Source organism: Haliotis cracherodii, unplaced genomic scaffold (genome assembly GCF_022045235.1).
Source record: "Haliotis cracherodii isolate W230 unplaced genomic scaffold, xgHalCrac1.p SCAF_2, whole genome shotgun sequence".
NCBI classification, from domain to species: Eukaryota; Metazoa; Mollusca; class Gastropoda; order Lepetellida; family Haliotidae; genus Haliotis; species Haliotis cracherodii.
In genome coordinates this window covers 47,680,191-47,704,434 of record NW_027266275.1, presented here as the reverse complement: position 1 = coordinate 47,704,434, position 24,244 = coordinate 47,680,191, and the positions used below count along the sequence as shown (strand labels likewise).

The window sequence follows — 24,244 nt, the reverse complement described above, 5'->3', positions numbered from 1 at the left end:
CAATAGGATTTCGAATGTAATTATTTCATAAAAATAGGGAAAATATGGTATAAAGTTAAAACCTCCAAACACAACCTAGTTCTATTGAAGCTCTCGGTAACATCACAGAGCTCCGCGAACGAGATATCGCTGTGAGGAGCTTGTTATAGACTGGGATCCTGCCTACCTAAACTCGCGCTAAGCTTGCGTCGCGTAGCAAAAGTGGAACCAGTTTATCTCAGTTTTGATTTTACTCTCGTTACACAAGTGAAATATTGTTTGTGTCAATATATTATGAATATGAATCATGAAATGAATAATTAAGACATTTTGATAGTTGTTATAAATATATTTATTGTGTTTTTACTATCTTACTTAATGTTGCTATCTGCATGTTATTAGAAGTTTGAGGCGATCTTCCTCGAGATTACAGTTTCAAGATGGCAGCCTCCACGGAAAGTTCGATTCGTGTCAAACTTTTGTTTAAGCATATTGACATAAACCCTTCATGGTTTTGTGTTTATGTAAAGGAATCTTTAAAAGTGTCTGATGTTGAGAAGAGAATAATTTCAAAGTTTGGACTCTGTGAAAAACACGTAGAGTTATTCGTATCTGGTTGCAGATTGCCATCATGGGAGACCACTTGTGTCCTGAGAGAAAATGACATCGTGCACGTGTTTCTGCAAAAAGCTAATGAGTACGTAGAATCTGTGGCATTGACTGTGACAGTTTATCGGGCGCAGTTTATTATTGGCTAGGCGGGATTAGGTTCCGGCTGCCGACTGTGTTTCTCGCTTCACGGATCTCCGCCGCATACCTCTTCGATTGCAACTCTATCCTTAGCCCTCGGATCCCCTTTCGGCCTACCTTTAGAATACAGTACCACAACTTTTTCAAACTTGTGACAATACCCTATGACGTAATTTGTAGTATAGTCGTTTTCAGTTCGTGCCATATCGGCTCATTCCTCACCGCTCGGTATCTGGTAGAATACGGCGAATAGGACGAGTGTGTCAAATGGCATGGGGATCATTCGTAAGTGTCCGTAGACTAAAGTCACCATGCCTACCCGTAACCTTCGTAAGTGTCCGTCACCTATTCGACCGTTTTCGTTCAGTTCCTTGATGTCATAGGGATGACTAGGTAAATTTGCTCTTAGTTTCACAGTGTGGACGTAGCTCAGTCGGTTAGCTGTCGGGCTAACAATCTGAAGGTCTCGAGGTCGCGTCCGACGGATTCTCACCAAAACTGTTTGCTTGCCTTTGAAACATGTGACCTACGGCAGAGAACGTCCTCACGAGAAGTTGTGGTACTGTATTCTAAAGCTGCTCCCATTAATTTTCATTATTATGCACAGGAATGCAGTTGATTAGGTATATTATATTGGCGCTGAACACATCCAAATGTTGCCGTTTTTTGGGTAGGTTAGCCCGAACTCTATCCTCAGCACTCGGGTCCCCTTTGCAATGAATCAACCCTAGCTTACCTGTGGAGATCTGGCATAGAATAGGTCTTCAGTAACCCATGCTTGTCGTAAAAATCGACTATGATTGACGGAAGAGGTGACTAATGGGATCGGGTGGTCAGACTCGCTGACTTGGTTGAAGCATGTCATTGCATCCCAATTGCGTGGATCGATGCTCGTGATTTCAATCAATGGGTCGTCTGGTCCACTCTTGATTATTTACAGACCACCATCATATAGCTGGAATATTGCTGACTACAGTGTTAAACAACAAACAAAGAAAAACAAACAAATGAACCCTAGCTTTATGATCATTTGTGTTAGGTATCTGTTTAGTAGCTATTATAGATTCTATAGCGGCTCCTAATATTCTTCACACTAAAACTTCAAGAAAAAAGGATGAAATGGTTCAGTGTTGAATATTTTGGCTTCTGGAAACTGTCCTAGAACATTCACACAAGAACTGATTCAAAAGAGAACTCACTCTTGTATCGTCACTAACCATGCTTATGCCTCCCTTGTTCCTCCCCTACCACACTTTTCATTCACAAAAATCACCTGACGTATTATTAAATTCCATGTCATTTCATGCGTACCTGCGCGTTTTACATCTGACACATGACATCAAGAACCATTTTCAGTTCGTGCCATACCGGCTCATTCCTCGCCACTCGGTATCTTGTAGATTACGGAATGGGACAAGTGTGCCAAAGGGCATTGTAATCACTCGTAAATGTCCATAGACTAAAGTCATGAGACACCATGCCTACCCGTAACCTTTGTAAGTGTCCGTGTTCTATACGACACTTTTCGTTCAGTTCCGTAACGGCATAGACTAGGTACCTTTGCACTTAGTTTCAAAGTGTGGACATAGCTTAGTTGGTTAGCTGTCGGGCTATCAATCCAAAGGTCGCGAGTTTGCATCTGACAGGTTTTCACAAAAACTGGTAGCTTGTCTTTGAGACAAGTGACCTACTTCAGAGATCGTCCTTGCGAGTTCTACTGTATTCTAAAGGTGCTCCCACTTTCCGACCAAGCACCCCTTTTCAATCATTAGGGTAAGGCACCCCTTTACAAAGTAATCCAATGTAATATGAGCATGATGAGGAAACTCAGAAAATATGGCTCCTGCACATGCGCTTAAAGGTAAACAATCAGGTGCTGAGCATTAGTTATTTAGGGTTGTTCCTGTGGTAGGGGGTTGGCTAAATAGATTAACTCATTGACCTAGCTTCAAGCTGGCAATGTGAGTTTGATCCTCCACGCAGCGCTAACTGTAATCAGGAAAAAGTGCTCCTCGTAAAGTGCACTTCTCCCTCCCGGTCTAATTTCTGTCTCATAATTTCATGTGTATAAAACATGCTCAATGAAAGATTTTTTTTGTTTTAAGGGAGATCTGTGGAATCAGAACTGATTTACCCTCATGTTGGGTCTGGCAGTTATACTGCCATAAACTTCACTCCCTATCCCCCAGACACAAGGACAGCTGTCACAAGCGTGCAATGTCTGACCCTTACCCCATGTTAAAGCATATTGAAAAAAACTGACCTTGTACTTACTTACCTGTTGTTTAAAAAACCAAAACAACATAAGACATTAATACAACATATATACCCATGTCATTGTTTTCTCGCTAATCACATGAACAACTGTAAAACATCTCATTCACTTATAAAGGACAACTTTATCTTAAAAACAAGCCATCATCTGAGTATTTACAATTTCTGTGCGGCACCACACCCCTCTTTATAGTGCAACATATTCAAGATAGAAAACGTATAATATCTGAAAACCTGTGATCCGAAGATAATTGTATTGTCAATTAATAATAAAGGCATAGATACTAAACAACAGAAGTTCCTGTGACATTGAATAAGATTTAATGCAAAGTTATAATTTTTACGAAATCTGAAACAATTTCGGTTTGCAACAGATAAAAGACTCCTGTAAGTGTTCAAATGGTTTAATTTGCCATACTGACTTCAGAAAATGCGTGATTTCATAAAAAACATGAACATTCCAAAATGTCAATTTACAAATCAGTAACGTGTGTGTCCACCTCTGGTTGCGATGCAAGCAACACATCTTCGTCTCATGGAATGGACCAGGCGTCACACAAAGTCCTGTGGGATATCTGTCCATATCTGCTGGAGCATGTTTCGAAGTCCCTGTAGAGTCTGTGGAACACGTGGTAGACGTCGAAGGCGCTGATTCATCTCGTCCCACGTGTGCTCGATTGGTGAGAGATCAGGGGAGCGAGCCGGCCAGGGGATGACATTCACGTTGTTTTGTTGAAGAGAATCCTGAACAAGTCAAGCAATATGAGGCAGGGCGTTGTCATGTTGAAAGGTAATGCCTGGGCCATGATGATGCCAAAACAGTAGAACAACAGGGCTGATGATCTCGTCGCGGTTGCAATGTCCATTGAGATTTCCCTCTACCACTATCAAACGGGTCCTCTGTCTTGCTGTAATCCCACCCCTTACCATAATGCTGCCGCCCCAGAACCGATCTTCTTCCATGACACAATAATTGACGTAACGTGTACCTCGACGTCGGTACACTCGAATCCGTCCATCGCTGTGGCTGAGGTGAAAACGAGACTCGTCAGTGAATAGAACTTGTACCCACTGCATGGCCGTCCAGCGGAGACGCTGTCTGCATCACTCTAGAACTGCTTGACGGTGGTTTCCTATCAAAATGGGACGTCTGGCGGGTCTTCTGGCGACAATCCCTGCACATCTGAGGCAACGACGTTGTCTTGTCGATTATTGGTTAGGCGTGGCCTGCCACTCCGAGGATGGTCTCTGACTGCATTCGTCTGTTGCCAACATTGCCATAAACACAAAATGGTGTTTCTGTGGACGTTAAATTGTCTTGCAACATCACGTTTACTTGATCCAGCTTCAAGCATACCAATGGCTCGCAGACGCTCATTTTCAGACAGGCGTGGCATTTCGGAATGTTGAATAATTGCGTTATTTTGTTGTTTTTCTGAGTGGTTGTGGTTGTTTTTATACCCATTCTTGGGTAGTGAAATGCATGGGGCTTTTGCATGGAATGCATGCTTTTTTTGTAGCAGTTGCATTTTTGTGACTTGATTCCATACATGTACTAAAATATTGAAAACCAAACTTTACTTTTTTGAAAAATACACTAAAATAATTGTCACAGGAACTTTTGTTGTTGAGTATATGATGCTGAAAGCTCTGATCGAAAACAGCACTGTACATTCTCTTGATTGACACAGAACTTTGAGAGCATTTCATTGGTCCATGAAATATTACTTATTAAATTCACACATTTAAAGTTGAAATTCACATTTACACTTAATACTGTCCATATAATGAATTTTCAAATTAACACCATACAGTCCATAGGTGTTTCACAATACACTAACAGTCCATGAGATTCACAAATTGGCACTTAAGAAAGATCACTTTAGAGTCTCTGAATAATAAACAATATTTGGCACATAAACTATTAAGCGTTCTATATTACTGAACACTTGAAATTAAAGATATTGATAGTCTCTCAGCTTAGCGAGCTTAGCGACGACTTGGCCACTCCTAGATACGGTCTTGGCTGGCGTTGTTGACTGGTACTTGTATGGTTGGTGTTGACTCCATGGACAGTTTGGCTGTCGTGGTCGACATTGGCAGACAGGTTGCTACAATTGGTGACTTTGATGGGACCACTTCACGTGGTGCTGCTGGCATACTCGGTGCTGGTATGGATATGTCTGGTACGACGGGTTTACTGATTACTGTTTCTCTGAGGTTTCTTCTGTAGGTGCGTCCGGTCTCCGATTGCACAATGTACAATCTAGGTGTGGCATGTTTCTGTACTACTCTGTCAGGCATCCAGGAGTTATTTCCTCTTACCATGACTCTATCTCCTGCTTCTAGTGGTTTCAGATAAGTGTTACCTTTGTAATGTTTGTTTTGACTGACTTGTCTATTCTGGAGTAGGTTTCTGTCTTGTTCTGTATGTTCAGTGCTTAGTAATGGGTTTGAGATTGGTACAGTTCCTCTCAATCTCCTCCCCATGAATAATTGAGCAGGAGACTTTCTTATCCCTTTGTTAGGACTGTTTCTGTAATCCAAGAGTCCCTTGTAGGGTTCAGATGCTTTCTTCTTCTACTCCCAGGTGTGAACTATGAATTCTCTCAAGCATTTCTTTTCTGCTACTATTTGGCACCACCAGTTTGTGTCCTTTAAACACTAAACCATCCACACATGTCAATTCTTCTCTGTATGTCCAATATTGTGTTGCTTGAATACTAACTTCACTTGGCTGGTCAGGCCATCCTTCCATTATGTAGTCTCTGACTTCTGTCAACACGCTGTCTTTAGCTGTAGCTGACTGTAACATCTTCAACTTGGTATCTGTGGCAGGGAGATAACTGATCATATTGACATCAAGTGTCTCTGTTTCATACGATTCCTTCAAGAAATTTCTGCTCAGGTGATCAGCAAACAGGAGTTCTCTTCCAGGTCAGTAATTTACGTTCAGATCATATGATATCGTTGTAGCATCATCATAATCTTCTGCAGTTGAGGCAGAGCTTTGTGAAGGGGCTTTCTGAAGATAGCTTGTAATGGTTTGTTATCAGTCTCGACATCAGCCTTTCTCATGTAGATATATTGATGAAACTTTTGACATCCGAAGGAGATTGCTAGCATTTCTTTTTCAATCTCTGCGTACTTGGTCAGTGTTTCTGTTAGGGCTCTTGATGCATATGCAATTGGTTTTCCTTGCTGAAGTAACACTGCTCCTAATCCAATGGAACTTGCGTCGACTGATAGTGTGAGAGGTAGCTTCGAGTTGTAGAAGGCTAGTAGTGGTGCTTGTGTTGTGATTTTCTTCAGTTGTTGGAAGCTGTTTTCTTGTGTGGTTCCCCAATGCCAGGCTGCTGATAGTAATCTTAATAGTAATCTGACGTAATCCTCTTTGGAGATTTCATGTCCGACGTACTGCACTCGGTCGACTTTGAACTTGCGCTTACCGGTACTCTTGTGAAGCTTCAGGTTGTATTTTCTGGTTCGTTCGAGAAGCTTCTTCACACGTTCATCATGGTCTGTGTCATTCTTTCCCCGGGTGAGAATGTCATCCATTATTGGTTCAACTCCGTCGAAGTCTGCTACCATGCTTGATATGATTCTTTGGAAAACATCAGGTGCTGATTTGATTGCAAAAAGCAATCTTTTAAATCTGTATCGCCCGAAAGGTGTGTTGAAAGTGCATAGCCTCGATGAAACTTTGTGAAGGCAAATCCGCCAGAACCCAGAACTTGGAGAATACTTTGGCCTCAGGCATCACTGCAACAACTTCTTCGATGGTCTCTAATGGATAGTGCTCTCGTTGAATGGCTCTGTTCAAGTCTGAAGGATCAATGCAGATTCTTATCTTGTTCAGTTTCACAAAGACAGTCATGCTGTTTACCCATTCTGTTGGTTCGGTCTGTCTGACGATTACTCCGAGCTGTTCCAGGCGATCCAGTTCTGTTTTGATTTGGTCTTGTAATGCGACGGCTAACTTGTGGGGAGGATGAACAACTGGTGTCTGTTCCCAATTCAGTTTGATCTTTCGGTGACTGTTCTTTGATTGCGTAGACACGTTAAAGTAAGCCAATTTCGATGCATGTTTCTCCACCCAGTACTGGAATTTCATCAATGTTGATGATGTTGAACAACACTGAATGAATGTCATTTTTGCCTTTACTGTGACTGGCAATCTCATTAAAATTGGAACTTAGTTTTCGCTACCGCTAAACAAAGATCTGACGACATCCCATTCCGGTTCACGTCAGAATGATTCCTCGCGAACTTTGACCGATCAGTGAAATGACTGACAAGAAATCGACATTAGCCAATCAGAAGGCAGTTTTCTCAAGCTTAACGACACTACTTTCAAACATGATCTGGTAAGCGACGTTCTGTTTGGTTGGATGAAAGGTCGTTCTGACATGACCCGTAATGGGATGTCTTCAGATCTTTGTTTAGCGATAGCAAGAACTAAGATCTGATTTTAATGAGATTGCTATGACTGGTAGCTTCACAACGCCTTGGATTGCTATCTGATGACCTGTGTAGCTCTTGATACTTGAAATAATGTCTTGTTTCTGTAATGGTCCCTGAAATACTTTGTCCAATAACTTCTTAGACAACACATTACAATTCGCCCCTGTATCTAACTGAATTCTGACTGAATGTCAATTGAAGAACATCTGTTGCGTCCATCTTGATTCATCATCTTCACCTCCAATGACATTTATCATTCCCAGAATAAAATCTCCCCTTCAACTTCTTCTAGATGAAATATTTTCCCCTTCTTTCAGAGGCATTTAGAAGTTGGTGTGAAGAAGAAAGATAAGTTCTATGGATGAACAACTTCTTTATTACAATTAGTGCGACGTTTTGGTGTAGATCCTAACACCTTGCTTGATAAAAGGTGTTAGGATCTACACCGAAATGTCACTTAGAGGTATCTGGAGAGTCTGTGTCCTTACATGTTACCATTAATCAGGGAAGTAAATGTTGCATCCCAGAAAGTCAAAACTATTAATAGAAATTTGTATGACAAGTGACTTCTCATGAGCAAGAGATATGACATTTAGGCTAGTATTTGGCTGTTGTATAAATTGTATGGTGTCAATGTTTCAGACTCGATGTAAACACCCATTCTAACTGTCAACAGCTGCTGGATGGAAACACTAAGAAGAAGAAGAAGAAGAAGGAGAAGAAGAAAAGAGAACAGCAATGTGATGAGTCACATGCACCTTCTGATAATGATATCTGCAGCATTGCAGATGATGACATTGATGTTGACACCAACACAATGCCTTGTTTGCAGAAGAGGAAGCAGGAGATTCTTGAAGTCCTGGATGATGCAATAGCATATGCGAATGAATGTGATAGGGTCAATGAAGGAAAAGAAGAATCACATTTGGTGTTAACTTACAAGAAAGCTCACATTACAGATACAATAGATGGAGAGGAAAAGATGGAGTTGGCAGATTTAACATCAACTGAGGAACCAGCACGCAAAAGAAAAAGGAAGAGGAAAAGGAAAAACAAAGCAAATGAATTTCATGTTGACCAGAGCATTGAGAATGGTACTGTATCTTTGGAAGCATCAACTGCAAACCCTCTTCCTTTTAATGAAGAAATCAATATGACTTTGCCACATTATAAACAGCCCAACAACAAACACATTACATTTTCAGAAGATAACCTACCCAGTGACACTCCTCAAGATTGTTTGGCTTCAATGCAAGATCATGATAACTTAAATTTCCCTCAACCACAGTTTGCTCTTACTCATAATCAGCCAGTACCAGTCTGCTATCATACTGAGGAAACAATGTATCCCACTGAAAACCACCACCTGGAAGAAGGGACAAGAATATATAAAAACAAATTATACCCCAAAGTCAAAGAAACGACATTGAGTAATGGTGTAACGGTATTCACAAGACAGAAGAAGATACCAGTTCCTCATCTTAACAAACAAGTTCCATTAAAATCCGTTACTTTAGAGGTAAGAATTCACAATAACAAGATGATGTTTATTCATTTAGATGTTAGAATCTGGGAATAAATGTGCTACCAGGTGAATGTATCCATTTGTCCTTTTCACTGTCAACTATACAACATGAGTTGTCCCGAAAATAACACTAGCAGCTCAGGGCTCTTACGCGAATAAGGTGGGAATACCTCCACTTCTTTCCTGTGTGTGCTAGAGTCAACACTTACTTATAAAAGTAGATGATCTCTCTAGCACTAAGCTGTGGTCACATGCTTTGCTATATATTCAGTATTTTGTTATTCTATATTGCTATGTTAGAATCTTTAGTTACTGGGCTCGATCTACTTGAGTATTTGGTTGTGATTGTGTTTGTTTATTTTCCAAGTGACCCTTCATGATGGCGTCCTCTTCCCCTCAATCAACCTGTCACAAGTCACGGCGACCCTCATCACGAGTGTTGGAAATGCAGAGAGCCTTCTTGTACAGAAGAGGATCACTGTACACTCTGTCTCCAACTCTCCAAGAAGGCATTCTCCAAACTCAGCCATGCACTCACTAAAGCAAAGAGAAAAGATGCCACTAAAAATAAGGTGGACGATGTCATGTCGGGGTCTGACAAACAACCAGCCGATCGCATGCAGCTGTCTGTTATACTGGAGCAGCCTACGTTTCCAATTGCCTTGCTGGAGCAGTTTTTTGCTCTGCAGAATTCTGAGATGTCTAATCTGTTTGAATCTCGTCTTTCGGTCTATCACTGGAGGTAGAATGGCTGCTCGACCTCACAACGAGGTTAAGAAGGCTATGTCAGCACAGTCTGGTGTCCCCCGCCGTGATATTGCTGGAATATTGCTAAAAGCGGCGTAAAACCATACTCACTCACGCACTATGTCAGCACAGAAATTGACTCGGAGCCTTTCCACGTCGCCCAACTCCCGCACGGACAGCCTGGGATTCATCAACCTGCAGTATCCCGTCAGTGACAGGACTCGGCCACCATACAGTACCCGCATGGGTCGCACGGACTGTTAACTATATGATTTTGTCAATATCCTGGCTTGGTCCGGTTGATCATGTTGATGGTCCGGTTTCTATGAGCGGAAGCGGAAGCCCTTCTGGTTATGTAAATGAGGAGGGCAATGGCGGGATTAAAAGACATCGAGACCAAACATGAGTGTTAGAGAGATTTAATCAATACTGTAAAAGGTGGACGATGTCATGTCGGGGTCTGACAAACAACCAGCCGATGGCATGCAGCTGTCTGGTATACTGGAGCAGCCTACGTTTCCAATTGCCGTGCTGGAGCAGTTTTTTGCTCTGCAGAATTCTGAGATGTCTAATCTATTTGAATCTCGTCTTTCGGTCTATCACTGGAGGTAGAATGGCTGCTCGACCTCACAACGAGGTTAAGAAGGCTATGTCAGCACAGAAATTGACTCGGAGCCTTTCCATGTCGCCCAACTCCCGCCTGGGATTCATCAACCTGCAGTATCCCGTCAGTGACAGGACTCGGCCACCATACAGTACCCGCATGGGTCGCACGGACTGTTAACTGGCTTGGTCCGGTTGATCATGTTGATGGTCCGGTTTCTATGAGCGGAAGCGGAAGCCCTTCTGGTTATGTAAATGAGGAGGGCAATGGCGGGCAATCATATCACAGCACTTCACTCCACAAGAAAGGCGTTCATGGAGTCAGAATGTTTAGAAAGAATTTGTTGTGCACTTCGAAAATAAGTACGGCCTACTTGAGATAAGTATTCCTCTGGAGAAAAGGTTTATTATAAACGCCCTGATTGTAGAGAATGGAAAGGGCCAGGAACTGTGATTGGTCAAGACAGGGTGCTTGTTTTCGTTAGACATGGTGGTTTAACTATTAGAGTACACCATTGTCGACTGCAGAGGGCCAAGTGTCAAGTAGGAGAAAGAGATCGTGAAAATGTGATACCTGAGAATATGTCAAATGAACAAGGTATTGATCAATGTACTGAGAATGATCACACATTGAAGAATGTGACAGTCGCCACTAATCATATTCATCAACAACAGAGATGAAAATCATATTGAAGAAGATTGTGAAAGCAGATCGTTAGAGTCAATGGAAATGTCAGATTTGAGCATGTTAGGAAATGAAACTATCCAGATGAAAACTGGACAACTGGTCATGTACAAAGACAAACACTCTGGAACTATTCATCTTGCACAAGTACTTGGAAGGGCAGGAAAGCTAACTGGAAAATACAAAAACTGGTATAACATAGAGTTTTGTGAGCCAGAGAACGTTAAAGGAACAACAGCGTCTGTTGACCTCACCTGTGTTGACTTACTAGCTGTTAGTTATGCTGGAGATGGCCAACACAAAGAATGAAAATAATAATGTTCAAGATGATAATGTCATGGTTTTTGAAAATGTGTGTTTTGAAGCAGCAAAATCCAAAGAATTGGAAAGTTGGAAGAAAAATGCTGTATATACAGAAGTCATTGATCATGGGCAGAAGTGTATTTCCACTAGGTGGATATGTAACGTCAAAGAGTCAACGGATGGAATAGTTCCTAAGGCAAGATTAGTTGCTTGTGGGTTCGAGGAGGTTGATAATAAAGATCTACCAAGCGATTCCCCCACATGTTCTTCTGAGTCGCTGATAATAATTTTGGCTTTGCTCAAAACAAGTTGAAAGGTCATTCCATGGACAATAAAACTGCTTTTTTACAGTTTGTGGGCATTGAACTTGTCAGTGAGCAGAATATCATCGTATCCCAATTGCATGGATCGATGCTCATGATATTAATCACTGGATTGTCTGGTCCAGACTCGATTATTTAAAGACCGCTGTCAAATAGCTGGAATATTCTTGAGTGCGGCGTAAAACAACAAACCAACCAACCAACATTGAGCAGAATGCAATTTTGATGAAACAAGACAATTATGTTGAAAATCTCATTCAGATCTCTCTTGATAAACAAAGAGCATCTCAGCGCGATTCCCCACTGACAGTAACAGAACTTAATGTTTATCGATCAAAAGTGGGACAGATACTCTGGGTAGGTAGACAGAGTGGACCAGACATCATGTTTGATGCCAGCAGTTTGGCAGCCACCATAAAGAGGGCTACTGTGCAAGATATTATTGCGGCCAATAAGGTTGTCAGCATGTTGAAGTCTGAAAAGGCTACCCTTTGATTCCAATTCCTGGGTGATGAGAATACCCTAGAACTACTTGTGTTCAGTGAAGCCATGCTTGGCAACTTACATGATGGTGGCACTCAAGGAGGTCATCTCAAATTGCTTGAAAGTACCTTAGCAGGGGAAACATTGGCCATGGCTGATGGCATTGACAGTTGTATATTTCTTGCTACATTGTATTCTGAGTTGACAACAGGGCATGTACAACCAGATGTACTGCCAATCACCTGTTACAGATTGTCATTCACTTGTCGATCCTGTGAAATCCACAAAGTTTGTGAATGATGAAAGGCTTCGAATGGAGATTAGCAGTATTAAAGAACTCATAAAACTATAAAAGTCCAGTTTCCACCCTTGCCGAACTAGACTGGTATTATGGAGTTAAATTTTGGCTGGACTAACGAGTCTATGCATTGTCCAATCAAAATCGAAATCCGGTTTGTAAACTGTCATGCAGATTTCGGTCTATTGCAGGATTTGCAAAGCATGTGCACCGCCAACTCGTTGTCAGCAGATATTTTCCAAATCTTCTCATGTTTTTAATCAAGGTGCTCACGTGATTTGATGCATTTCGCGATGTAAGACCCTTTTAATCACAATATAGATCTTGATTATCGATCAGATCGTCCTGACTGGGCGCCAATATTTTGTTTTAAAGCAAAAGCAAGTGAAATGAGAGGTGGAATCTGATTGGTCCATAGGAGAGGCTTAGAAGGGACATAACTGATAATAGCCACTGGTGGCGCTACGATCGAGCCCAGTAATTCCAGCCAAGTTTGGCAATGGTGGAAACTGGACTTTTAAAGTCAGTTAACTCTCTTGCCTCGGAAGGGGCGGTCGGGTAGCCTAGTGGTTAAAGCGTTCGCTCGTCACGCCGAAGACCCGAGTTCGAATCCCGACATGGGTACAATGTGTGAAGCCCATTTCTGGTGTCCCCCGCCGTGATATTGCTGGTATACTGCTAAAAGCGGCGTAAAACCATATTCACTCACTCACTCTCTTGCCTCGGGAAGATGGATGGTGTGTGGCACCATTACAATTAAAAAAACAGATGGCGTGTATCGTTTTACATCATGTCCATGTTCTAAGCAACGTCATGTGAGTTACATGGCTGTTTGTTTTGCAAATTATGACTTTAAAAAAGAAACAATTATTTCTTTGATGCATCTTATGTTATAATTTCTATATTGTTCACTTCTGGTTCATATTTTGTGAGCAGGACAGCTTTTTTGTTTCTTTCGAATTATCTTTTCTTAAAAAGAAATAGAAATGAGATTGTTAACTATATGATTTTGTCAATATCCCGGCTTGGTCATGTTGATCATGTTGATGGTCCGGTTTAATGAGCGGAAGCGGAAACCCTTCCGGTTATGTAAATGAGGAGGGCAATGGAGGGAATAAAAGACATCAAGAAATGAAGGTGTTGTGGGATTCCCACTGACGGCTCGAAACTCTCTGTTCCAAGGAGACAGAGGTCTGTGACGCCAGAATTGTGGCTAAGGCTCTAATTTTGTTTTGGGAGCATAATCCCAGGAGGGGAGGAGTGTCTTGGGCAGGGAATTGTCGACCACGCCTCTAATTACCTTCACAGACTCAGGCATGATGACAGGCTGCCTCTCCCTAGGCTGAAGTTTATCAAACCCACGAGCCACCGACACCAGAGACACGGGTACTTGATGAAGATTTCTTAAAGCTGGTCAAGAATCCAAGTACAATGCTTTCTCTTCCTGCAGTCTGTGTTAATGACCTCTCTACAGCCACCCGGTACTCAATGGTCATGGGCTTTTATATTAAATGGTTCGTAGCCAATGTACGCCACGCTGTTCTTCCCCTCCTCCCAGAGAATTGTGAGACACCACCTTACCAATTCGCATTGATCAAGTGGGACTTATTCATAGCCTCTTGGACACGATTGTCACAACGCAACAAGAACTACTGACTATGCAGGTCTGGTCATCGTCCCAATTCCTCTGGCTCCTATGTCAACACCTTCTATCTCAGATCCAATCAAAGGCTGTCACTTCACAGGCCAAGAAAACCTTGATGACTGAACCTATTTCATCTCCCACTGTCTTCAACAATCAACTTAGAAGGATAATTGACGAACTCACGCAGGACACTACGGTTCCAAGCCTCTAACAATATCTCTCGCCGCCAAAGGTCATGAATCATTGAAGAGATATGGGTACACCTCAAGAGACAGCACCTTCCGAGAGCCACCTCAGAAGAAGTACATCCCTTCTGTCAAGGAATCTTATTAGTCCTTTAAATGCTGGAACTATTCGCAGCAGCAAACAAACTCTTTTCATCAGCCAGATTACAAGCGTCGGGGAAACAACAGAAGGGTTTCCAGATCGCGCAACTTTGATCGCCCAGCAGCCACTCCAACAGACGCAAGCCCTATCGACCTGGACATGTCTACAGACATTCACGGCTAACCCCCTTCACCATTTTGCCATCACTGGATCCAGTGGTGAGTCGTCTGTCATTCTATGCCGACATCTGGAAGCTACACTTCTACAACCTCTTCACATGTCCCGACCTAGAGGTCACAGATTCCATCTAGTCGGTCCAGTGTTCTTGGTGCCCAAAAAGAATACCACATAAATGAGAATGATCATAGATCATCCATGAATAAGGATTATCTCATACCTCCTCTCAAATTCCATATGCAAGCTTACTGAAAACTGCATTCTGCCATGCGTCAGGGAGATTGGGCCTTCAGCATAGACTTACAAGACACATATCTCCACATGCCTATCCACCACTCATCTTGGAAATACCTCCATTTCCCGGTCTCTACTTGTTCAAGGTGCTCCCCCACGGGATCTCCATCTCACCTTGGTTATCACCAGAATAATGTTGGATCAGTGATCGGCTATGCCCATCTCCATCTCATTTGACTGCACTGCTACCTCGACAATTTCCTGGCAGCCAATCAGGACCAATCTCTGCTGGCACAGACCCAAATATTTCTGACACAACTCATGACCTGTAAGGCTTCCTCATTGGAACTTATGCCCATCCAAGACCTGTCTTACATCGGAGCACACTCCCTTCCCCGGGTGGGTCTACTCTGTCCCCAGAAGATCGTTTTACTGCGATGACTCACATGATCACCCGAGCCCTTGACCTTGCCGATTTACATGATCCGATGGTGGATGTCCCTCCTCGGAAGGCTTTTCTCACTTCAAGATCTGACTCACAGGGGCTGATTACGACATCTACAGTCATGGATAAACAGTATCCATGACCTCCCTCTAGACACCTCAGTTCCCTTCCCTTCCCTGTGGTTGACTCACCGACATCACCAACTCATTACTGGGGAGTCCAGCTAGCAGACCTCCAGAAACAGGGTCTATGGATGGAATCAGAACAGACTCTCCAGATGAGGGCGATAATTTAGGCAATCCAGCACTAAAAGGATCTCCGTTCTTATTGCCACGTACAACACCACAGTTGTGGCCTACATACAGAAGCAGGGCGGAACTAAGTCTACTTCTCTAATGATGGGGAGGCATAGGTGATGTAGTTGTCTAAGGTGCTGAAATTTGCTGTGCAGAATTGCGTCCCTTGGGCACGCCAGAAACCTATGATTATGGGTTTGAATCCCAGTTCGCCCCAGTTATGTTTCTAGGTTTGACAGCACCATACCCGTGGGTTTCACTGAAGTGGTAAACGTCTGAGACCTGCGTCACTTTGGGCTTTCCTCCCACATTAAGCTGACATGCCTTGATATAACTGTAATAATGTTAAAAGCGGCGTTAAACCCAACTCACTCACTCACTCTCTAATGATGGAGACCTCACATTTATTCAACTTATCTGACTCATTACCTTGCCAGATGGAAATGAGACATATACCAGAGAAACTGAACATCCTCATGGACAGCCTGATCCATGAAATGGGCCCTCCATCCGCACATATTCTCCTGGATCATGTCGACACATAGATCTTTTTGCGACTTGTCTAAACCAATGACTTCCAGTGTACGTCAGCCTAGTTCCGCATCCAAAGGCCTTAAAGACCAATGCTCTGTCCATGCATTGAACCAATCTCTTTGCTTACGTCTTTCCTCCATGGTCACTTCTCGACAGGGTGATACAGATGATAGAATCGACAGACCGTACCATCATTCTGATCGCCCTGATCTGGCCCAGGAGACCCTGGTACCCCAGACTACTAGCTCTACTCATGACCAATCCTCTTCCGCTTCCGTTACACAAGGATCTTCTACATCAACCCAAATCGGACTAGCCTCCTTTTCACCGACTGGAAGCTATCACGCAAAGAATGCAGGCATCTTGATTCTCTAAAATCTGCCTCTGCAGCAGAGGCTAGATCGTGGAGACCGCTTCCTCTCTCCTTTACGGCAACAGATGGACTAAGTTCATCCTGTGGCGACGACGATTCAGATCCATCTCCATGGTTGCTGACGTCTCCATCAGGATAACCATTTTTGTCATGTAACCGTCAAAGGATATCGCTCTGCTATTCTGTCCATTTTCCAACATGACATGATGGTTTATTGATCTGCTGCTATGAATTGAATCGGCTCATGTGTTTGTTTTTCCTTTAAGATGTCCGTATTTCTTGTACCATCCCAAAATGGGACCTCTCAGTGGTCCTCTCAGCCCTCCTTTTTTCACCTAACTAGCCTCAGAAATCAGCATTCCTCTTATCCATGGCTACAGCAGCTAAAGTTTCTGAACTCCAGGCCTTGAACCACTCCAGGGGCGCTTTGCAAGCCATGAATTGCTTAGAGAAAACAAATTACTACTTTGAAGATGTGGAGCAGACTGAGGATGATGGGGTGTTAGCTGCCATTTGTTCATTTCCTCGTTGATCCAGTCAAGAATTTCTTGTTCCGCTGTCAAAGTCAGCCACCATTTTGGTTTTAGAGCTAAGCGACCTCAGCCAGCGATTGTTGAAAGTTAGCACACTGTTGTAAGGCGAATCTCTGCCCAAACTGGTCTTCCATGCCTTTACATATCCCAGAATTTGTGGCCAAAAACCAGGCAGCCAGTTTTGGCTCATTGTGACACCGACATTATATCACCCCTGCACTGGGACCCACAGAGCTCTCAAATTCTATCTCGCTGCTACGGATCCCCATCGCCGAAGTCAGAAAAGACTGTTCTTCTCATTCTGTTCTCTTCTCAAGACACATTCTGACGAGGCTATAACTAAGGCCGCGGTAGCAGGCTGGCTCAAGATAAAACTTCAGCCTAGGGAGAGGCAGCCTGTCATTATGCCTGAGTCTGTGAAGGTTATTAGAGGCGTGGTCGACAATTCCCAGCCCAAGACATTCCTCCCCTCCTGGGATTATGCTCTCTAAACAAAATTAGAGCCTTAGCCACAATTCTGGCGTCATGGACATCTGTCTCCTTGGAACAGAGAGTTTCGAGCCGTCAGTGGGAATCCCACAACACCTTCATTTCCTTTTACATCTGTGATATTCAGCCCGATCTTAAGGGAATCTTCTCATGCCATAGATCTCGTCGTCGGAACTGCTGGTGCCTGAACCGACTGCCACTATTATAGGTTGGACTGTTGCTGGCCGTAGTCCATCTCGTGACCAATAACGTGGCTCTATCTCGTCAACAACTGTGGCCACACAACGCCTCCATGTTTCTACTGTTACCCGACCAAGGGATTCCTTTACGAGTTGTTCAACGTCAGTCGTAAGACAGCGTGACCCTGACCCTTGATGTAACTGTCAACTTCATACACGGGGTCAGGTTTCATAGTTTTGATGATTTCATAGAGCTGTGGTTCACACTCGAGAAGGAAAGGTAATGTTCCTCCGTTGCAGCCAAGTAACCATGTCTCCTTTACGGTTATTAGAGGTTGGAGTCTTGCTTTCTGGATCCTGCACACTATGATACGGTGCATTGTCCATGACAATGAGAGACTTGATAGGCAAAGCAGGGACTAATTTATCTTTCACCCACTCCAGAAAAATATTGCCGTTCATTTCTGTGTGGTAGTCCCTGTTGTCTTTGGCCTTTGCTCTAAAGACGAGGTCACAGTCTGGGAGAAAACCCTGACTAGCAGAACCAGCATGGAGAACTATGAGTCTTTCACCCTTTCCCATTGGTAACTTTCTACCAGACTCCTTACAGTCACCACTAGGTACCTACTGACTGCTGGCTGTGTGTGACGCATTTACCCATGTCTCATCTAAGAAGACAGGCTCATATCCTTCTTCACGTTTCTGCTTGATGGTACAAAGGTAATGATTTCGGATTTCATGGTCAGTTTCAAGGTGTTTCTTCAAAATTCTTAGGGACAGGAACTTATTTTCTGAGTGCAGTTTAACAATTGCACGTCTGACTTGATCCCTCTGAAAACTGTCTAATTTATCAACCTTGCGTGGTTTTGACATGTTCCCTACCTCCTTGGCCTGGTGATTTGTATCTCGTCGACTAACAACATTTTTAAGTTTCTGAGGGGACATACCAAGAGCTTTTGAAGCTCGTTTCAAGAATTTATTAATTGCATAAAAAGGCTTTGCTCTTTCTGCTTCACTTCTAAAGAAATCATACACATTCAACATCAACTGTTTAACATCTGCTGAGTAGCGCATCTTGTCATTGAATGAATACGGTCACTGTGTAGCACGTGCAGACCGTGCTTGCGCTGTTTCTTCCACGGTTTGTCCCCCTACGTGTCATGTACACATTTCTATACAAAATTACATGATAGTTTCTTAAAGAACTTCATCCGTCATGGGTCTTAAAATAAACAAAATTCAGATTTTGTTGGGTCCAGGATATTCATGGTCAAGTACCGTATTGATGTTTCATACACTTTTCTGGATTTCGAGTTATTTTGCAATTCATCGTTCTCATTTGGAGTCAAACGGACTGTAGTGCCCAGGGCAGATGTATCATCACAGTTAAGTTAACTGGTACTATGAGAGTGATGTTGCATTTGGAAGAGAAATGAGACCAGAAGTGACGTAATCAACGACGTCATAAAAGAGAGTGACATTTCGACAAGAAGTGACGTTAGAAGTCAGTATTTAAGGTCTTAAAACTGACGTAAGAATTATACCAAACTATGATATACAAGTATAGGGATACTCGTAACTTTTCGACAAGAAGTGACGTTAGAAGTCAGTATTTAAGGTCTTAAAACTGACGTAAGAATTATACCAAACTATGATATACAAGTATAGGGATACTCGTAACTGAAATATCAGCAATATAATGGTAGTTCTGGAGAAAGTATCACATATTGTCTGATGATTTCACTACACGATTTTCAAGTCCTCTGGAAATGGTTTGACATTACATCTCTCAGGGATTTGAATCAGTTATAAGATGGAAGCACAAGGATTATTGGATACTGCTGTCAAGTGTACAGGGAGTGTACTTGAGGCAGACCCGCCTTTTCCCTCTGGTATGTTCTGGCTGTGATGTATTAGAGCTAGAAGATTTGTAAGAATTATTAAACAATAGTTATCATTGTTCATTATTCTAAGAATACTACCTCTATTACATCAGAAGTACTACCTCCCACCTCCTCAATCATCTGCCTGTTGTAGGCTGATGTTTACTGAGAATGAAGTGAAGGTTTTCCCGCCTTAAACACGTAAGAGCTGTGAGCTACTCGTGCTACTTTTGGGAAAACTAATGTTGTATAATTGACAGTGAAGAAGACGTCACTGGGGACCTTAAAAGTTTTAGTTTGTTGTGACTACAGTGAAAATACAGGATTTATGGCAATGATGTAATAGAGGTTATGTTTTTAGAGTTATAAACAATGATAATTATTGTTTGATGTTCTGATGTTTGTGATATGTTAAACTTTGACCTTTACTTGACCGCTGCAATTTGACCATGCTTCTAAATTATCTGAAAATGCAGTTCCTCACACTGTAAAACATCATCTTCTCAGAAGTCATATGACCAAGGAAGCTGAAACTTCAAATGCTTGTCCCCCCAATGATGACATTTGAATTTGTTCTCAAGGTTTGAAAATGATTTTCATGGCAACATTATTGAAGAACTTATTTATGCCTATTACTTGTCCATTTTTATTCAAACATTTGGCACATGTGTAGTTAAGTAGTGGGATCCAACATGTATGTTCCATTTAGTTTTTCAAGTTTGTACATTTTGACCTTGTATGACATGCTCTTATTTTCTCTTAAATTTCTTATTTGCTTCTGTGATATCACTTGGGGATTAATTTAACTTATTTTTTATATTTCCTGCATTACTCCTCAATACATTCACTGCTTACCTTACGACAACTAGGACAGCGCAACAGCGATGGTCCTGGGCGTAGAAATAAAGTATTTGTTCTGAAGTCCCCTTTACTGACCTTCATCGCTGTCCTGTGACCTTGGTGACACCCGAGGTCACCTTCTACACATTACTGCTTGTCGCACTACAGCAAGGACGTGTCCCAGCGGAGCTCTCCTTTTGGATTAATTTAGACCTTCAGTTTTCTTCTACAATCCTAAAATTCAACTGTAATGGGTGATGTATTCTTTTCATATTACTTTCACCATGCGGTGTAGTTTTATGTGAATTAATTGGGCATACAAAGACTGTCTTTTTTTCCCACCCCATATTTGTTGTTCGCCGCCATTTTGTTGCATTTGTTTGCCTTCCAGGGTAGTCAAATTGTTTACAATCCTCAGCTATGAGGGAATAACATGTTCTTGTGTTCTTAAATACTACTAGCTTTGGCGTAACAGTGTGTTGCGTATATATAAATTACTGTATACACTTTCAACTCGTTAAAAATATGTTTGCTGATAGATTAATATCAATTCTACAGCTTTCTTCCAGTCCCACTTCATCAACAATTCTTTAATTACGTAACTTATGTTTGCGTGTTGTGTTAATTGGTGTGAAAATTATTTTTTTCAAAGATTATCATCCATGTTGGTTGGCTTGCAGGCAGATGTGCTCGCCAAAATCAAAACGTAAATAGCCTAGTTTACATTGAGTTGCATACATAAAAATATTCTATGTACTTTCAACTCATATTTTTGCCGATAAATTATTGTTCAATTCTACGGCATTCTTCCACTACCATTTCATCAACTATGGTTTATTTGCGTAACTTATGCTTGTGCGTTGTACATATTGTTGTGGGAAAAATTGCCCAAAGATCTTTATCCATAGATCCATTTATCCCACGTAGGTGTGCTTGCCAAATTCGAAATGTAATTTTTGTGTAAATCTCTCTCCAACGAGTTTTACAATATAATGGCAGGTTACTCACAATCACATTTTGTAGCAATCCCGTCATGAGACAAGAGGAATGTCACACTTGCTGAAAAGCGAAAGACATGGTTCAGTCATTACCACCCAGCCATTATCATTGGCGGGTAATATGACACCTGTAACTGTGACTGCAGAAGTGCACCCTCCACTGAAATCAACAATACTGGAGGATTTTGTGAGTATCGTAACTGCTCCTAAATTTCAGCCGCCTGACACATCCAGATCTGCTAAATCTGCGACGCCTGCGCCAGCACCAGCGTCTCAAGACGCTTTGATGGGGGTAGTGCAGACGCACGCTGTGATCCAGTCAATACCAATGGGCTTTGTGTCTCAGTCACCTGCGCTGAGTGCAGCGCCTGACTACTACCCAAGCGCCTCTACAATGACTTCAGCGTACATTGTTTATGTAGGAAGCGCACGATCAGCTTAGCACTCTTCCATCATATCCAGCGCAGCAGATGTACACTCGGGCGTCAGCACCGTTCCAGAACACTAAATGGACAATGGTCCAAGAGCTTCTACAATGAACATCGACACATGGCTCCTTATCCAGGGGGGTCTTCAAAGCCTTCTAAAAGAGGAGGCACAACGCACCGGAGCAGATCACCGGCTTAGTGCAAGTAACCGATTGGGTAGCAGACCATCTCGTGTCAGTGACACCCTCCCCTGGTAAAGGGGTAAATAAGAGCGACACCAAGATGTCTTTGGAGGAAGACTTCTCCAAACTTACATTTGCTCCGTCATTTAAGCTACCAACGTCGTCAATGCTTGCGGTGGATCAAGATCTATCAAAGGATAACTCTTTTTGATTAGATCACTTCAAAACTATGGTGATTTTCCTACAGCGTCAGATTGACCACAGAAAAATTCATCTTGAGGTTGCCCTGGCGGAGATTACCGTCACACGCAGATTTTAGAGTTCTTCTAACTGGGACTCTGATTTCAAAGGCAGACTGCTATGTCAACCTTGGTTATCTACTCCCCTATTCAATGAACAGATTCCAAAACATTTGGAATGACACTGTGCTCAAGAATCTAGAGCATGTCTCTATTAGTCTATTCCAGCGGGCTGGCAGGTCAGGCAATTTTAAGCCTAGACGTGCGTCTCTCAAGGAAGACCAGTATTCCCTTATTGGGAAAGGGCGTGGCGTGACAGAGGCAAGTCTCGAGGACAATTACATACTCATTGTACTGTATCATGGTTTCCGTATACACGTAGAGATAACCCTACCATTGACCACAGTTTGATTTGGAAAATCCAACATGGACATACTGTTGGTAAAAAGTAGCTGTAGAGTTGGTTCACAAACCCAGTCTTTACACCAGGGTTTTATCCTCACATCTGCCTGGTACCCATGAAGGACCCAGACAAGATGAGAATGTTACACAATCTCTCCGTGTTTAACGAATGTTATCTGAAGCGTCCACATTATTGCCGCCTCACCACGTTGAGACTGCTCATAATTAACATCAATGCGTTTGATCCATGATCAGTCTCGACTATTTATCCCAACTGCAGACTCCTCAGGTCCAGTCTAATGGGGTTCACTACCAATGGGTAGTGTTCCCATTTGGCATTTCAGTGACCCTATTTACAGGAGTAATGAAGCCAATAACTGCGTATCTACACTTTACAAACCCTTGGTTCGAGTCATAGTTAGAGGACGATCTACTGTGTCATCAACACATGCCAATGTTAGTATGTCACCGGGAATTCACCAGGCAGACAGCAGCTATATCTTTTTAACTGGGATGGATAATCAACAAGGCAAAGTCGGAGTTATCTCCTTCCTATCGGCATCAGTTCATAGGAGGCCTGTTCCAGACAGACCAGGATCTCCTATCAGAACCGAGGGACAGATGGCACAAGATTCTACATCTCATCTGCTCAACACCAACCATGCACGCTTCGCCAATGGCAAGTGTTGCTAGTGTTACTCACCTTGGCACGCTGACATTTGCGCCCAATTCATCATTTTCTGAACCCTTACATCAGGCGTCAGGATCCACTCAAGGCCATCACACTACCGGCTAAACTAGGGCCTTACCTCAATTGGTGGTATAGAATGTCTTAGGAGGAGTCTCTTTATTCATGTTATCCTCGAATATACACCTGTTTGTGGACGCCTCCCTTCAGGTTTGGGGTGCACACTTGCAAAACCAGACAACCTCAGGGCTATGGTCCGGCGCTCAACGAAAGTGGCACATAAACAACTTGGAGTTGGAAGCTTTAATTCTGGCCATATCACATTGGCAGAATCAACTACAGTCAGCCCAACTCGCAATATCCACAGACAACAGCAGTGTGGTGTGGTGCCTGCGCAATCAGGGAGCAGTGCACTCCCACGCTCTACTTCAAGAGACATTCAGATTTTTCCATCTAGTGGATCAGCTGCAACTACAGTTCACAGTTCAGCACATCCCTGGATGTCGAAACGTACTGGCCGATACCTTATCACGTCCACACAGGGTGGCTCTGAGCAAGTGGAAACTTCTCACAGAAGCATACCAGTTACTGCTTCAGAAGTTCAGGCAACCGTTTATTCATTATTAATTAATATTGATGTTTCTTTTAATACGTCTCATGACGATCGTTGATGCTCATCATCGTTTTGACATAAAAAATTCCCTCTGTAGTAGTGGTATAGGTATATATATATAAATCTGACTCCATATCGACTATTGTGGGAGCCGTATATGATGGTGAATTTCTCCTGGGCTCAGTGTGAGCAGTTCGAGTTTTAATTTGCTGCTCCATGACTAGGTGTGGTTCGAGGAAACGGTTATTTATACCCATGTTTACTACGTCCACAACCAAAGTTAGTCGCAAACACCATATCCCTAT

The 24,244-nt window shown here is 42.6% G+C and overlaps 1 protein-coding gene across 3 annotated transcripts in view; it reads left to right on the top strand.

Moving 5' to 3' along the window:
• The first annotated feature begins 419 nt into the window (after window positions 1-419).
• Window positions 420-24,244, top strand: part of LOC139468156 (coilin-like) — a 64,484-nt gene continuing 40,659 nt past the window's right edge. For all 3 annotated transcript variants that reach the window (XM_071249936.1, XM_071249935.1, XM_071249937.1), the window contains exons 1-2: window positions 420-676; window positions 8,110-8,986. In XM_071249936.1, the coding sequence (XP_071106037.1) occupies window positions 420-676; window positions 8,110-8,986 (1,134 nt within the window). The remainder of the gene's footprint in view (window positions 677-8,109; window positions 8,987-24,244) is intronic.